General features: G+C 45.8%; 1 protein-coding gene across 2 annotated transcripts in view; it reads right to left on the minus strand.

Moving 5' to 3' along the window:
- Positions 1–18,811, minus strand: part of akap13 (A-kinase anchoring protein 13) — a 93,084-nt gene that overhangs the window by 57,181 nt on the left and 17,092 nt on the right. For both annotated transcript variants that reach the window (XM_062547338.1, XM_062547337.1), the window contains exons 2-5: positions 15,749–15,792; positions 8,278–8,431; positions 6,571–6,942; positions 2,822–3,008 (exon numbers count right to left, since the gene is read on the minus strand). In XM_062547338.1, the coding sequence (XP_062403322.1) occupies positions 2,822–3,008; positions 6,571–6,942; positions 8,278–8,431; positions 15,749–15,781 (746 nt within the window). In that variant the 5' untranslated portion in view covers positions 15,782–15,792. The remainder of the gene's footprint in view (positions 1–2,821; positions 3,009–6,570; positions 6,943–8,277; positions 8,432–15,748; positions 15,793–18,811) is intronic.

Below are 18,811 nucleotides of genomic sequence, written 5' to 3' on the forward strand. Positions count from 1 at the left end.
AAAACTTTCCCATCTCTCTAGCCTCAGCGATTATACTGACCACTGAATAGAGTAAAAAAATTAGAAACCTCACAAAGCAAGACAAGTCAGTCCATTTCAGTCATTCAGTCGTTTGAGTGAAATAAATAGACACCGAATGACTTGAATGAATAGAGACTATAATAGAAACGACTGGCGGTTTCAAAACATTGCAAAAGGGGTTAAAGCCTTGCTGACTAACTGTCGCCATTCTCAGCAGCTATTTTTGTTTTCTTTTTTTATGAGACCGTTTTGTGACAAGAAAGAGAGTTATTCACAGTGTCGCCTCTAAAGGCTATATCGATAATGAGGCCAATGGCAATCAGCTGATCCCAGAAGACATGCAAAGTCAATGCGTGTCATAAAAGTATACAAAAATGCCTCACATTATGCAAAGATAAGTCAACATTCATTCACTCATTCACTGGTGTACTTTGGGAAAGATGTGCTAAGGAAAGAATAAAGAATGATAAAAGACATACAGTAAGAACGAAAGAATACAGAGGAAAGACAGAGAGGTAGCACAGACGCAACAGCTGAATATTTTTATAAATCTGTCATGACGTGAGGAAGGGCGTGATATGTGTCAGTGTGTGTTTGTGTGTGTGTGTGTGTGTGTGTGTGTGTGTGTGTGTGTGTGTGTGTGTGAAACAATGATACAGTGTTATTATAACTGAAGTTCACAGGCCTGATGTTGTATGAGGTGGCAAGTGATCTATCAGTAACAAAACACCCACACCCACCCGCATTTGCACACACACACACACACACACAGTTCCACCTAATGACTGCTCAAGATAAATACACTCTGGTATTCTTTACACATACGTTGAACCAAAGCCCACTGCAACTGAAAACAGTGTGTCCACTGTGTATGACTGTCCACCTCCATTTCTTCATTTCACCCGCTACTACACTGACGTGGAGTGTTTCTCCTGGGGACACACACTGAGGACAGGGCTCTACGTAGTGTGTGTCCGAACAGGAAGCAAGGAGGAAGTGTCACTACACATTGTCTTCCACGGTTAGAAATAGCTTGAATAAAAAGTGTGAATAAGGAATGAAAAAGGACATTATGAATGACAATGTCGAAGTGATGTTTTGAGTCGTGTCCAATCACACAGATGTGCCTGTTTGAAGCTTCCCAGGGATTGGCCAGTTCTGGATAGGGTGTGGGATCAGGGGGCCCTGTGGTTCATGTGACAGCCACGAGGAAAACTCCTCCTACACCCTTATACATGTTGCATGTTGACTCTAGTTCTCTCTCAGTCTATTTCTCTTTCCCTCTTTCTTTCTCTCTCTCTCTCTCTCTCTCTGTCAATTCAATTAAATTCAACGTTTATTGGTATGACTGTAGGTTGTGTTGCCAAAGCACAAAAAAAGGCTGTGTAACAATTTCTACTAATGTTTTTTTCTGCCTCTCTCTCTCTCTCTCTGTCTCTTTCTTTCCCTCTATTCCTCCCTCCCTCTCTTCCTCTCTTACTCCCTCCCTCTCTTCCTCCCTCCCTCCCTCCCTCCCTCCCTCCCCATGTACAGCAGGTCACACACCCAGGTGCCCTGTGTGACGTTTCCCCGCTGACAGCGTGGCCCCATCTTCCTCTTTTAGCTGCTGAAGGTGAGGGGCAGAGAGAGAGGGGAGTAAATCTGGGTCAGTGACGACCCTGGGGGTGAAGGGGGGGGGACAGCTAGAGGATAAATCTACTCCGAGGCCGGACAAGCGGGGGGGATTTATCCAGTACGGTCCACTCCAGAGACCGCTTCAATCTTCCACCCTCTTTTTAGTTATGTTCTTATCTCGGAGATGTGTGTGATGTGTCTCACTCACAGTTTAGGAGAATGAAGAAGGAAATTGGTTGGAACACGTTAATTTAGATTAAATGATCACCAGGACTCCCACACAAACACACATGTAACACGTCTAAATATACACCCATATCCACCTGCATCTTCTCATCAAGGCATGTCACAATACAATGACACCTATTGCACCAACAGTTTCACATACACACCCACACACACATATCACCACTACATAGCCCTGAGGCCTGACAGTACTGCAAGATCTTGGCACCCAGTGTCTGCTGTCTAATTCAATGCAAAAGCCAAATGAGACAATAAAATATGTGTCTCTGGTTTTAAGCTTTTTCTCTGGCAGTCAGCACTACACTGCAGGAAGTACAAAAAGGCACTGGGAGCAGTACAGGGTGTCCCTGTGTGCCACAAGCACACACACACACACACACACACACACACACACACACACACACATTTATCTCTGCTGCAGTCACCGCTCTGAACATGTGTCAACATCAGCTCGACCACACAGAACACCAGCTCTACAATTCCCACAGTGTTTCCAAGGCTTCAAATGCCCAATGATAGTTAGACAATACACATGATGTGACACATGGCATCTGTTAACAGTGACTACTGGACATAAGTGAGAAAGAAGTGGTGTGTGTATAAATAAAGTACATATGAGTGTGTGCTTTTTGTGTACGTGTGCCTGTGAGAGAGAGTGAGTGTGTGTGTGTACAGTACGTGTATATCTGTGTGTGTCTGGAAGACTCACTGGTCAGTGGGTGTGTGTGTGTGTGGGTGTGTGTGTGTATGTGTGTGTGTGTGTGTGTGTGTGTGTGTGTGTGTGTGTGTGTGTGTGTGTGTGTGTGTGTGTGTGTCTGTGAAAGACAAAGTGTGTGTGTGTGTGTGTGTGTGTGTGTGTCTCTGTGAAAGACCAAGTGTGTGTGTATGTGTGTGTGTGTGCGTGCGTGTGTGTGTGTGTCTGTCTGCATGGACAACTCACTGGTCAGAGAGCAGCTCCTGCAGCTGCGCGTGTCCGTGCTTGTGGGCCTCCCGTGCGGGCGTGCGTCCGTGCTGGTTGGGGTGCCTCAGCGCCTCCCGCCCCCCCGGCTGCTCCAGCAGGAACAGGGCCACCTGACGGAGGCCTCGCCGCGCCGCAAAGTGCAGGAGGGTGTCTGGCGGCCCGCCGTCTGAGGAAGAGGAGGACGAGGAAGGTGAGCAGACGGCAGTGCTTTAGCTCTCCGCAGGAAGCGGCATACACACATGTGAACACACACAACTTTTGTTTCTTTCTCTAGCAGATGCCCTGCGCTGCAGACTGCGTAGGTGAACGACTACGCCACAAGATAAGTCCTTTTTAACATGTCAGTATCATCCAGTTCTTGGGGGAAAAAGCAAAAAAAAAGCAAAAAAAGAGTCAGCCAATGGCATCTCTCAAACCCTCTCACTCACAAAGCCCCTCCTACAGAAAGACTGACTGTGCAAACAGCATTTCCTGGGGCGTCATGGTCTATCCAAATATAGGCTGACGTGGGCTGAACGGCAAATTTCCGATTTGCTGATCAAACTACAACTTTCATCACAGGGGTTCATGTGCCTCTCTCTTTTTTGCGTGTGTGTGTGTGTGTGTGTGTGTGTGTGCGCGCCCGTGCATAACTTTTGAGAGTTTGCAAAGTATGACGAGGGAGAAAAAGAGAGGAACATTCAACTAAATAAAACTAGATAGAAAAATAAACATGATCAACATTCCCATCAGCGGGGGAATAAAACACATCTGCGGCTGCCGCCTCTGCCATTTTCCTGTGAAGGTCCCCAGTCTGGCTCTGAGCAGAGACAATGTGGTGGAATTCCCACAGGCCAGAGAGAGAGAGAGTGTGTGTGTGAGAGAGAGAGAGTATAAGAGAGAAAGAGAGTGTGTGTGTGTGTGTGTGTGTGTGTCTGTCTGTGTGTGTCTGTGTTTGAGAGAGAGAGACAGAAAGAGAAATATAGAGGAGGTCTCCATAGAGCCGGACAGTTCCATGAATGCCTCACGCTATGCCAACAAATAAGGCACAGTAAGCAGAGAGAATAGAGAATGTGTGGAAAACAGAGAGGGAGAGAAGGAGGGGTAGGAGGATGGAAGGGGGAGGGAGAGAGGGAGGAGGGAGAGAGGGAGGAGGTAGAAAGGGAGGAAGATAGAAAGAGAGGAGGGGTAGATAGAAAGAGAGGAGGGGTAGTAAGAGAGAGAGGAGGGAGAAGAGGAGAAAGAGAGAGAGAGAGAGAGAGAGAGAGAAAGAGAGATAGAGCACACAAGTGTGAGAGATAGCTGGAGCCAGAGGAAGAGACAGGAAGATAGCAAGAGAGGAAGCCGGTCGTGAGATAAAGGTGGAGGAAGAGACTGCGTGCGGAGGTGTGAGAAACAGGGCACATGGCAGCCAAGTGGGGGAAAGAGTGAGTGGGGAGTCAGCCAGCACCAGTGGCCCAGAGTGGATGGCCACTGAGCGTCCAGTTTCACGTCTGGCACAGGTACCAGACACCAGCTGCATACATACACACACACACACACACACCTGATCCAACACACACACACACACACACACACACACAGACACCTGACATTCCCCCCTTCCCGCCCCCCGACACAAACCCACAACTGATCCAACACACACACACACACCAGATGCAGGAAATGCCAGAACTGCAGACAGGATCTCACAACTGGGCAACCACACTGGCAAACACACACAAGCACATTAACACATGTGGACATACACAACCTTTCTCTCCCCCCCCCCTCTCTGTTTCTCTCTCTCTCTCTCTTACACACACACACACACAGACACACACGCAGAGAAATTGCTGAGCACTGGGGTTTCATGCTAAACTTCACAGACGGATATCACTTGTGCTGGCTGAAGTGAGGTTGTGTGGCCAACACACACAGACGGTCTTTGAGGGCTTACAGCTGGGCTGCATCGGGTGCGTGCGCAACTACTGAAGCGGTCAGTTCGCGACGCGTAAAAATAGCTTCAGAAGAATGCTCTAATTATTTTGAATGTGAGAGGCGCCATCACGTCTGATGTAGCCAGTTCCATTGATTGTAGTGGACGCTAACTGTTGCAAAAACCACTCCGCTAACAGAACCCTTCAGTTATGTGCCCTGTTTAGACGGCCCATAAGACAGCGTGCTGCAGTCAAGGGTGACTGCTAGGGGCCACTCCATGGACATATATTAATTTCATACAATGCATGGTGCCGTGATGCACATTTTACTTAACTTATTCAAAACATGCATAAACCAACATACACACATGCTTGCATGTGCCCAGAGACAAAGAGAGAGATTAAACACACACACACACTTGTGCATCTGCTAATCAGTTGTGTGTTTCCCTGTATCAGTCATGCTCTGAGATGAGGCCCTACATCAGTTCTGTGTTCAGATCAATTCCTCTCATTACCTCTGGCACACTGACAACACACTCCAACACATTAGCCAGGGGTCAAAAGGTGAACTGATAAGGACATGGACACACACACAAGCACATATAAAATAAAAGACACGTAGCACACACACACACACAGAGAGAGAGAGAAGAATGCAGACCAGAGCAGAAGGTAATGGTGGTTTCAGTAATGGTGGAAATGTTTACTTTCTGAGTGCCTGACATTGCACTCAGAGTGTTATTATGTTGAAGAGGAAAGGAGAGTTGCTGGGGGGGGGGGCTGAGCTCTGTATCACATTCTTACTCAGTGAATACACTTTACACACACCACACACACACACACACACACTTCACCAAAGTAACTAGCCTACAGTGCCATACTATCAGCACTGAAACCATTTTTTGTTCTGCAAGTAGTCAGAAAAATAACAACAGAAATATAGTTGTAAATAAGTATCAAATAACACCAACAACAGAGACAGTCTAAAAACTGCTATCAGTCTTGTCAAATCAAATTCTAGCATTCGATACTTCACATGCACTTCCCGGACTAATCAACAACCACTGAATACTATTCCCATAATGAACAGTTGATGATACTGCAGGATAACTGCATTCAAACGGACCCCTCTAGACCCTCACACATGTTCAGACACTGGTCTGTCTCTCACAGTCTGTCCTAACACAGAACAGCATGTCTCTATAAGTCTATTTCAGGCTTTAAGAGCGCTTCTGTTCCGACACACAGAATCACACAAACACACACACACACAGACACACAATGGCTATTTAAAGGTTTAAGGGTGATTTATCCCCTGGGTGGTCCAGACACTATTTACAATCTTGAGCCAGATGTAGCTATACATAGCATGTTGCAAGAGACCATGACCAAGATTTCAAAGATAAACAACCTAATAAAGACAAACACAACCAACAATGATGCACAATAACAGGTAAATAACGCCATTCCATTTCTTGGTCCTATGTAGGCAGAGAAAGAGATGGAGATTATCCCCCAAGGGAGAGTCGGGAGTCATGTGTGCTACGGCTGTGAGTTATAGATCCTGAACACTGACCTCCAGCTCCTAGCTCATCATGTGCTGCAATGCTACCGGAGCACCATACAGACCAAAGGGCATTTCTATAAATTGCAACATTTCCCGTAACCCCTGGAAAGTGCTAACCTCTTGCACCTGGGGATCAAAGGTCATGTCCAGCAACCATTTTTTAAAGTGTAGTTTCCCATTTCTGTTCTCAACTACACTTTGGAGCAGATGTCCGACAAATGTTAGCAAGTTTGAAGTTCAGGAAATGGGAGCAGACTCACCCATTTCTGTGCTGATGTGAGGATGGTCCTCTATGCTCAGAGGTGCGTCCGCCTGCGTGTCCTCAGCATGGGCACCCATCTTTGTGTCCAGCACGCTCCAGCCGCGCGGCAGCTGCAGGTGGCGGAGCGCCTGCGCCAGGTTGGCGTCCAGTCGCTCGCACTCCTGCAGGGGGATCTGACACTCGTCCAGCAACAGCGCCCCCTCTTGGCTTCCTCCACCACCGCCGCCGCCAGCCCTGCTCACCAGGAACTGGGCCATGTCCCAGGCCAGGTCCTGCACAAACTGGAAACATTCTTCAGCCAGGGCATCCACCGAGCCGCCCGGTCGTGCAGAACACAGGGTCACCTGCACCACCTCACTGGAGTCATGAGCTAAGATGGAAAGAGAGAGAGCAAGAGAGAGAGAAAGAGAGAGAGAGCGAGAACAAGAGAGAGAATTTCTATTTATGGAAATAAAGCAGGACTTATATTCCAGGCTGCAACAGACCTACTGTTAAGTCAAAAACCTCAGAGAAATCATGGACTATAAGGACAATGAATAGTCGAAAACTAGTGCACAACCCAGCAAGTCTCTCTGGTGTGCGGGGCTGTATTGAGAATGATGTTGTCAAAGTAATCGAATGCTGAAAGCGGAGTGCGCCACACTCATGTCTGCCGGTGCCAAAATTCGCAACGCTTGACTTTCACTTTATACAGAGACAACAAAAAAACAACAGGTTGCATGTTCTGTTTACGCAGACTAACTGGCATTAGATGTCTTACTTAATGTTTGCGAAGTTGTTAATACAGTATTTGATTTTGAACTGAACTTATCAGTGAAGCATGTCTCTATAAACACACCAACTGCACCCACATTGTTCAATGGATGGACTACAACACACTCGTAGTCACCATGTTTATTTTTAGCATGTCGTAAGCCTTAACTGAAAGCTTCCATTTATGTATTAGCAATCAAGCATAAAGCAAGCTATTGCCTATGGTTATTATGGTTATGGATATTATGGTTATGGTTATTTGGCAGATCTAAAGCAACATACTGAATAGCAACATACACAGTACTGGTCATTCACTGAATATTGAAGACAAATTGGTACATTTCTCCCCATTTCTCCTCCAGTGCAGTATATTTCACCAGTCCAATTTCTTATGGAAGTTGGATATGAAATATATTTCACCAGCTCAGTTGTTTATGGGAGTTGGATATGAATTTGCCCATCTCACCCACCCAATATCTTGATGCAACAATGTGCCAATAATTCTTTCTCCGGGTCCAACTGGTCCCAGAACCGGTTGTTTTTTCCCCACAGACAGTAAAGGCCAACCCCAACCTAACAAAATCTTATTTGTAGCAGAGACCTGGAACAGAGCCATATAAAGAGAGAGTTGCGACACTCTTTGATGTATTTCTGGATGCTGGAGAGTATAATCAATTAACTCATTGACTACTGACCAAGAGATTGGCTGTTTGACGTTCCAAAACTCCCATAACCCGGAAACTGGCATGGGAAAGCGCTGCCATTTTTTTCCACGGTCTCTTATGAGAGTGTTGTCACCCTGTTTTCTCTACCGCTCTGGGCCGGACGTTACCTTTAATTATATCATCCGGCTGCACAGCTACACTAATTATTCTTGTTGTCTCAACTGGATGAAGGTGTTTGGGGTTAATGCGTCTCACCTGGACGAGAGGGTTGGGTTAGGGGCACTCACCTGGACAGATGGCCTGCAGGGTGACCTGACTGATCCGGAGGGTGCTAGCCAGATGCCGCTGAGTGGAGCCTGCAAACAGCAGATAGAACTCCACCTCCTCCTCTTCCTCACCGCACTCATCATCACACAGCTGGACAGTCAGCACACACTCACCCTGCGGAGAACACACACACACACAAACAAATGAACATAAATACATGCATATAGACAGACACAAAGTTTATCCACACATTGAGGTATGCACATACTGCCATCTAAAGGAGAACTATAAACACACACACACACTCACACAATCTGACAGCCATCGAGAATGGTGTGTCCAGCAAACACGGGCTCTATAAGTAGATGTGTTTATTGGAAGTTGAGGAGATGTTTGCAACGTGTAATCAGATAGAGTGCAACTAAGGCAACTAAAAGTAAATCAGGACCATCCAAAATGTGATGCAAGAAACAGATAAAGGTATACATATGTATATATTAATACATAAATATCAATCTAAATATAAATACAATTTTTCTGCTGTTTGGATATGTCCACACACACACAGCAGGATATCAGTGAGCAGTAGCCCTGTCAGCCATTTAAGAAGCTTGAATAACACAGGCACCTGTCCTGAACTCAGCACCATGGAGCTTGAGAACAAGGCAACATAAACAACCAGGGACACAACTGTAATTACCCCACCTAATGTAATTACAGGACTCTAAGTGTGTGTGTGTGTGTGTGTGTGTGTGTGTGTGTGTGTGTGTGTGTGTGTGTGTGTGTGTGTGTGTCTTTGAATGTTCTTGTCTGTGTGTGTTGTGAGAGAGCACAAGATAGAGAGGGAGAGAGGCAGAGAGCGAGCTTGTGTGTTTTGCTTTCTATCTCTCTTGGCTGAGAGCATGGTCTCGTCTGCTCATGTTGCCACACCACTTTGCGTGTGTGAGATGCTGGAAGAGAGATGTCTGACAGCAAAGGTCCACATGATACGGCTGTAGACATTCTCCTAAAGGTCACATCCTCCATTGGACCCGCTGTCTCCCTGCAGACCCTTCACACACAGACACACAGACACACAGACACACACACACAGACACACACAGACACACACACACACACACACACACACACACACACACACACACACACACACACACACACACACACACACACACACACACACACACACACACACACACACACACACACACACACACACACACACACACACACACACACACACACACACACACACACACACACACACACACACACACACACACAGTGACCATCAGGCTGTTTGTTCGCATACAACTCCAGCACCTAACACACAGCTCAACTCAGTAAACTTTTGCTTTTTGTGAGTGTGTGAGTATGGACATTTGGCTTTTTGTCAGTATGTCTTTCGAAGACTGTTGATTGAATCCTGAACAAATGGACAATGGTGCTCACAGTTTACCCAACAGAGACTTGCTATACAATCTACAGTCCACCCTCCAATATCCATACTAAAACACTGCCTCCACACAGACCATCCTCCAACGACCAATATCTAAACCACTGCCTCCACACAGCCTACCCAATGTCCATACTAAACCACTGCCTCCACACAGCCTACCCAATGTCCATGCTAAACCACTGCCTCCACACAGCCTATCCAATGTCCATGCTAAACCACTGCATTCACACAGCCCACTCTCCAATGTCCCTGCCAAACCACTGCCTTCACACACCCTCCAATATCCAAACCACTACCTTCTCACAGTCCACCCTCCAATATCCATGCTAAAACAATGCCTTCACACACACAGCCCACCCTCCAATACCCTACTGCCTTCACACAGCCCACCATAATGTCCATGCTAAACCACTGTCTTCACACAGCCCACCATAATGTCCATGCTAAACCATTGCCTTCACACAACCCACCATAATGTCCATGCTAAACCACTGCCTTCACACAGCACTCCCTCCAATACCCTACTGCCTTCACACAGCCCACCATAATGTCCATGCTAAACCATTGCCTTCACACAACCCACTCTCCAATGTCCATGCTAAACCTCTGCCTCAACACTGGCCTCCGTCTATGGTAGCAGATTAGATTAGCAGCTGGCTGGTTCTCCTGCTTGCCAAGCCTCTGTTCAGCTATGTGGAGGGTTATCTACTAAGACCTGTGCTTTATATTTAGCGCTTTATCTGCTCTCCTGAGCTTTATGTGGCCTGTGCCATTTCAAAAGGCCAGATGTTGACAACAATGGCTACAATAATAAAAACAGAAAAAAAAAATCCAACTTAAAACAGCTATTTAAAAACTAGGCCTGTACACAATACTACAGACACTACACAAAAATACAACACAACTATACAATAATAACTCATACATTATATAGCATGAGCAGCATTAGGAGCTACCAAAAACTGTATATAAAGTCATACAGTCCTAAATGCAGTCTTTGGTAGCTACACATATGAGAACTATGGATGGTAGTTTATGAAAAAGGTGTATAAATAGTGCATGAACATACAATACGCTACACATGACAACACAGCAGCTCAGGAAACATAAACAACCACAATGAGAACAAAGAGCTCAGCCATGGCCCTCCCCTCAGGCACCGCAGGTGCTGTGAGGTGAACCGGCTCCGCAGTGGGGCGGTCAGTCTGATGCCAGGTGAGTGGGTGGGTGGAGTCCTTCACCTGTCAGCACACCTGCCTTTTGTGGCTGCCAGTGACACAGCGATGAGCGATGTCACAGGAGGTGACGGGTACACAGCAAGGTTACGACCCGGCCTCCACACCCACCCCAGCACACACATAACCGTGCAGACACACACGGACACTCACTAACACACACACACACACACACACACACACACACACACACACACACACACACAGAGCTCTTTTCAACTCGTTCAGCTCCCATGTCTCCTTTGTTTGTGTGTGTGCCTCCCTCTCTCTAGTGTTCTCTCTGAATCTGCCGTATCTGTCAGTTTTCTGAAACCAAATGCTCTTGAAAAGGTGTGCAAGCACAGCATGAGCGAAGATCATCAAAGGCTTGTTGCAGGTTCCTCACTCATCGCATGCCTGCATCAAAGGCTTGGGTCATAGATCACACACATTAAGGCAGGGATCACATAGACTGGCGGAAAGCCGCAGAGTTCCTATTGTTCGCTGTGGTTCGGCAGCGGAACAGTTGGAGCGCCAGCGTCTAACAATTTGAGCGCTGAACTGTTCTGCTCAGAACAACAGAACTATTACATGCTCTATATTTTCTTAGACTATAATGGCTGTGGTAGCATAGTGGCTAAAGAGCTGTGCTAGCATGCAGTAGCCTGTAGGATCATGGTAGCATAGTGGCTAAAGAGCTGTGCTAGCATGCAGTAGCCTGTAGGATCATGGTAGCATAGTGGCTAAAGAGATGTGCTAGCATGCAGTAGCTTGTAGGACCGTGGTGGTAGCATAGTGGTTAAAGAGCTGCAGTAGCCCAAAAAGTTGATCTTTCAATTTCCGCCATTCATCATTGTGCCCTTGAGCAAGCCGAGTTGTTCTAGGGACTATGGCACTTTGAATAAAGATGTCTGAATGAATAAAGGTTTAGAATGTCAATGCACCTTGCATTAGCACTCTAACTGGTGCATATGTGTCTGAATGAAAACTGATGAAAGATGTCTTAGCATGCAAGCTCACCAGAGAAGGGTGACAAAACACAAAATAATTATAGTAATTTCCTAAGTATAAGCCGCAGGACCGTGTTTTATGCAAGTTAAAAGAAACAAAAGCATATTAATACCATGTTATCTACCCCTGCGTATTAACCTCATAGCTGAGGACATTTGGCTAATAGTTGGGAAATTATGGTATTGTGCATAGATTACCCAGCCAAGAATCCACTTCACATCAAACTATAATGCCTTTTTTGTCAAATAAATCAATTACCCAAACCAACCAGCACAATGACAGGGAGGGGGGGTTGGGGGGGGGGGGGCTACAATGAGGCCATCATGCAGTGGTTGTGGGTAGCAAACACTTCCCAGACACTCCCATCAGAGTGGCTAGAAGGCAGCTTTTGAGCGGAGAAACTCAACGAGACACAAAAGGTCATGCACAAGACCAGCTGCAGACTCACGGCCACTCCTCAAGCCGAGGCCCCCCCAAAGGCGTTATTAGCCAATCACACGACTCCTCCGCCAACCTTCAGCCAATCACATAACCCCCCCCCGGGGGGGCCCTAAGCACTTCTGGGCACTTGTGTCCCCTCGGGACTCCAGATAGGCAGGCGGAGTGCTGGGCAGCTCCAGACAGATGCAGGAGCATTTTTAGACCTGGAGATTTCAACAGCAGCCCAATATGGGCGAGCCGTCATGAAGAGGGGTGTGTGTGTGTGTGTGTGTGTGTGTGTGTGTGTGTGTGTATGTGTGGGGCTGTGCAGCGCGGCTGCCGGAGGCCAGAAAATAAACAAACCACACAGACTACTACAGACCACCCGTGAGGGAACAGCCCTCGCTCATGTTAGGTCACTTCAGAGCCCAACTGCTTACACGGCTGCATTACTTAATGCAATTATACAATACTGATGAGGAAATGATCTGCTTATGAAGAGGCTGTATAAGTCTGTTTTATACACCAGAACATTTGATTTTCATGAGGCACATATAACTCACACTGCCACTGCAATATTTCACATTCCTCGAAACTAAAACCTCAGGTGAGGGAGTCTGTGTGTGTGCGCGTGTGTGTGTGCGCGTGTGCGTGTGCGCGTGTGCGCGTGTGTTCACCACAAGGTTGTGTTGTTTGAATGCTTTATTCAGCTGCTTGCTCTAGTCCAAACACTCCTCTACAGGGCCGAGATACTTCATCCAAGGCAAGCCCTGCAACTCCACCCTGTAGAACTCTTCAACTGACCCAGACTGCTCAGGGTCATGGCCCAGCAACACAACAGGATTCATGAGGGCTACACACTGACTCAAGCCCTTAACATAAACAAAGGCACACACCCAGATGCACATCCCTGCCACACACACACACACACACACACACACACACACACACACACACACACACACACACACACACACACACACACAGACACACAGACACAGACACACACACACACACACACACACACACACACACACACACACACACACACACACCTATGTGATCCTGCTAAATCTGCCTCTGCACAGCGAACAACCCACTGACCTCTGATAATGTCCACAGCTGTGACCCAGACGGCCAGACTGTGCCAGCTCTGCCAACCTCAGAAGAGAACCTCACTGACCAGGCGGACTCTGCTCACCACATGTGCGTTTCTGTCCAGATCAGTCCACAATTTACCACCATGCAAGGGAGCGCACCAGAAACGTACTTACTAGAGTTACTTCTACGGTGACAATGAAAAACATAACAACAGTTGTTACAATCTGTTTACTTTCATGTTGAAGGCATACCAGTGTGGTATAACTGTATATAATAGACATAACAAAGTATGAGAAGTCTTTTATTTAATGTAATGCTTTAGTATGTCCAAGGCCATGATTGTGCAGTTATCCCCCCTGGGGTCAACACCATAACACACCTTACAACAAACATATTTCTCACTATCTGCAGATGTCCACAGAGGGAGGCCTCAGGGACAACTAGACTGCAGTGTGAAGTAAGGACACTTCTGTGGATTGTGGTTGACCTTCAGACAAGGTGTTTTTCACTACATCTCATCTTTACCGCATCTTTGCCGAGAAAACCTCTGAGAAGACTGAGATACAAATGTTATTTTCGGCTGCCTAGCAACAGCTAGTGACAGTAAGACACAGGAAGCACAGGTAAGACCAGATGCAGCTGCAGAAGTAGTGCATGCAGCTGTTACCACAGATACACGGTGACAGACAAACACACACACACACACACACACACACACACACACACACACACACACACACACACACACACACACACACACACACACACACACACACACACACACACACACACACACACACACACGCACGTATACAGACCACATACATGTGAGTACAGAATACACTAATACAGCAAACATACTTCAGCACCAATTGGCCACAATCATAAAATGTTTTCTTATTTTCCCCCGTGGTAGGCATAATATAAGTAGAACATACATAAAAATATGTTTGGACTCTCTATTTAATTGAAATACAGTCCAGGCCTCTCCTTTCATGTATAAATTCAGCTTGATCTACAGTCACATAGATCTGGCTGCTTTATCAAGAGCAGTCTGCCCCCAGTGGTCAGATGTTGTAATTCACTCTCAATTCAGTATTCAGAGGAACAGATCTATACTGGTGTTTCATTAGCAGGTATTAGGCCTGCTTACAAGTAGTGGCCATTATTATTAAGTTTAATACTACTGAAATATGTACTGTATCTATCTCTGATTTCTGGAGTAACCAAACATGTACTATTTGAGGACAAATATAACGGTTTTCCCAAAGAAAGATAGTCCATGGATGATGACACCCACTTTTGATGTTTCAAAGCTCTGAAGAGTCAACTGAGGAACCCCCATGGAGAAGATAATGTGAAACATCCACTTATGCATTTGATGGGCACTATAATTTGGGGTTGCATTCAACTCTGTTCAAATGGCTAGTGAATTGACTTCAGTGCAACTTCATACAGCCCCAGTAACAATTAAAACAGTCTTAAAGTGCCTCACAGAGTCCAGAGCTTGAACTGCGACAGCAGCAAGAAAATCAGTGTGCAAAAGAATGTGTAAACAACATATGTGCTCTTTCCTGATGTTCAGGTTTGGTGGATATGCACCTGTTGGCTTGTACAGCCAATCGGAGAAAAGAAGAATAGAAAAAGACATCGTCATGGGATTGAGCCCCCAAACACAGAGGTCCAACAATTACACACATTTATTCACATACAGTATGTTGGTCTTTCTTGGTGTCTAAGAGTGCATAGAATAACTTAACTGAAATTACAATATTTGTTCATTGTTTTGTTATTTTGCACATGTTTATGCACTGTGATGATAATACTACTGTGAACATCTAACCCACATGATAAATAAATCATGTAAATCATTGCAGATGAATTATAAAAGGTTCTTTTGTGTTTATTCTTCAAAGTGTCTGTGTGTGTGTGTGTGTGTGTGTGTGTCACATAAAATGCATTTGTGATGTGCACAGGCTAAAAGTTCACCAAACATGAGCTTTAGTAGGCAGGGAAGAACAAAAGCTCTACATACACAAGGGAATCTCCACACAGCCTACTCATGTGCTTCAGAGAAAACCGCTCGGACAACCTTTCCCCACACACTTGCACCGTCTTTGGCCACAAGTCACCCCAGCGACTGAAACTCAATTTTCAAAATGAAATTACAACTTCACAAGCACACATAAACGAACAAGACAACAGCCATTACGGCAGGTTAGTCCAGCAGCAGAGCAGCAGTGTGGAGGGAGGAAGGGAGGAAGGGAGGGAGGGAGAAATACTCACATATAACGGAGCTTGCTGTGGACTCAGTTTCATGACCCAAGCCACTGTAGGGAGAGAGAAAAGAGACGGTGAGGATCATGGGGTCACAAGGTCACATGACATGAAGCCAACTTCGGGTCAGTTTAGCACACTGGCTGGGGTTACTGATAAACACAACAATACATACACGTATGCACACACACACACAGAGTCTATACATCAGAGAACAGAAAAGAGGAGATCCTTCTCCTTCTCCATAGACAGCATAATCTCCAATGACCCAGCCTGGGTCATAAGAGCAGTCAGTCCCCTGCTGTTGGACAGAGCTACTGCCCAGGAGTTTAAGTGTAAAAAAACGGCTGCCAGGGGAAATCAGCTTAGTGTGGGGACACTGAAACAACGCAGGCAGTGAAAACAGAACAAGACATTATAAGCCTGCGCACTTCCTCAGTGTGTTGGCTTGACGAGGACCAGGTAAACATCTCTGACACACTTACTGACACACTCTTAAGTCAACACTACGATATGAATGCAGGTGGACAGTTGTAAATAAACAAAAAAAACAAACAAAACAAAAGCAAAACAAAACAACAACAAAAAAAAAACCGTATAGGAAGTGCTCAGTACATTTTGTTAAAAAGCCCAACGGCCACCTGTGTCTCTTCCTGGCCTGTAGAAACACATCCCACAGGTCATTACCACCGGTCCACTGCATTATGGCTATTTAACCCCTACACTTCACTACAAGTCTTCACAGTGGTTTTTTTTAATACTTTTGAAATGTGTACAGTTTGCAAATATGTATAGCTTCCAAATATTTGCAGCTAGAAACTAAACATAGTTGCAAAGCTGCTACATGAGGATAATAAAATAGCCATTTCAGTCAGAGTTAAATTTAAAAAAAAATCTATGACCCATAAATTAGCAAAAAGAGCTACTCGCATAATTACAGAATAGTAAATTGCCATTTGTTACCGAGTCATTATGAGGTGAGGCAATGAACAAAAAAAAAACGCCCAATGTGACTCGTATAAACACTAGCACATGTCTGGGGTGTTTAACACTCATCACACACACACATAAAAGATGATGTGACACTGTGCTGCAGTCTTGATGCTTGAAGATGAAGTGCTGTCCTTGTTGCAGCACGCCAAAATATGTTGCCTTTTTGAGATTTGCTTTGATTCAATTCATTATTTTGTTTATCACTGTTTATCACTAAAAGGGTGATTTGTGGCGACTAGTTCTGACAGTGGCGGGTGCTATGATGTTGATTAGCGGTGCACACTAGCCAAGGGCGTTCCCACATTAGCACGTGAGCGGGATTAGCCGTTTTATTGTATGAATGGGAGACAGCTGTCAGGACAGGGGAAGCACCAGACACAACAGGAAGTCCACTCTCAGGACCCAACTGGGAGCACGAGCACACACACACACACACACACACACACACACACACACTCTCAACAGGAAGTCCCCTGTCTGCACCAAACAGAGAGCTCCAAACACACTCTAGTCTAAAGGCCCTCCACAACCAGAAGCAGCATCTTAGGACCAAACTGTGAATTACACACACACACACATTCAGTGTAAAGGCGCAATACAACAGGAAGCCTTATCTCAGAACCCAACAGAGAGTTCCAAACAGGCCTTTTGGCTGGAGATACTTCATTTAACAGGATCCCCTTATTTATCAACTCACATATGCTACAAATACTTTCTCTATCTCTCTTTCTTTCTTACCCCCCCTTCTCTCTCACACACACACACTCTCTCTCTCTCTCTCATCACATAAATATGCACAAGTGAACCTCTGAATGCTGTTCTTTCACATTGCGCCAACTCACTCGCCGAGAGTTTAAAGCCATAAAGGGGTCCAGTACATGCCTGTTGACCACAGTGAGTAGAGCACAAAAGCCAGACCCTATCCAGACATTCCTACATTTGCATTTGTCACAGTGGAGATTCCTGAGGAGCTATAGCCACCAGAGTGCAAAAAGCTACAGTAATTTCCCGCATATAAGCCACATTGTGTATAAGCCGCATGCAGGACAGTGTTTTATGCAAGTTAAAAGAAACAAAACCATATTAACAACACCATATTAACTGACCCCCTGTATTAACCTCATAGCTGAAGAAATTTAGCAAAATCAATGTATAAGCCGCGGCTAATAGTCGGGAAATTACGGGTACTTCTCACACACGCTTTAAATCCCTCCCGCTCTGCTTTCTCATGTGCAGAACTACAATGAAGTTGTCCAAATGTTCATTCACACTTGGCTATAACGGTGGTGTTGTGATGGAATAGTGGCACAGTAGCATGACTCTTAAGCACAGACTGGGCAGGTGAAGCAGAGGTCCCTTGCCTCTTTCCTTTGCCCTGATACATACTGTACACACAGCTGGCTGGCTTCACACTCTACCAGCAGATCATCAAGCATCACAAGTGTATGAGTGACATATCTCTGCACACAAGACAGCCATAAAGATGCTAATTTGCATACATAATACAAGCATATATCTTGCAAATGCAAATATGACAATACCAATAAAACATTCACCGTGACGCTTGCAGGTCTAATAAAAAGGTGCCTTTCTGTCATTGTGGTAAGGTTAAGAATGTTATGGGCATTCCTACTCTAAGTTGTTGGACTGATATGTGCAGAATCTCTCTCTCTCTCTCTCTCTCTCTCTCTCCCCCTCACACACACACACTTCTTAGAACTGACCTGACCTGTGGGACAGGAAAACTTAGTACACTAACCAGAGGACAGATCATAGCTAGACCATGGACACACATGCACCACACACCCTCCCACGCCCCACACACACACACACTTCTTAGAACTGACCTGACCTGTGGTACAGGAAAATTGGTACACTGGGACAGATCATAGCTAGACCATGGACACACATGCGCACACACACACACATACCCTCCCGCACACACCACTGGGGAAATATGCAGTTGAAATATGGAGAAAGTTTACAATGCTCCATTGTCTTGTGTTAAATCACGCCGAGAGCTGGTTTGAGGAGAGCATGGTGACCTCACATAGAGCACTTCCTGCACAGAGATGCTGC

Source organism: Sardina pilchardus, chromosome 10 (genome assembly GCF_963854185.1).
Source record: "Sardina pilchardus chromosome 10, fSarPil1.1, whole genome shotgun sequence".
In the NCBI taxonomy this organism is placed as follows: Eukaryota; Metazoa; Chordata; class Actinopteri; order Clupeiformes; family Clupeidae; genus Sardina; species Sardina pilchardus.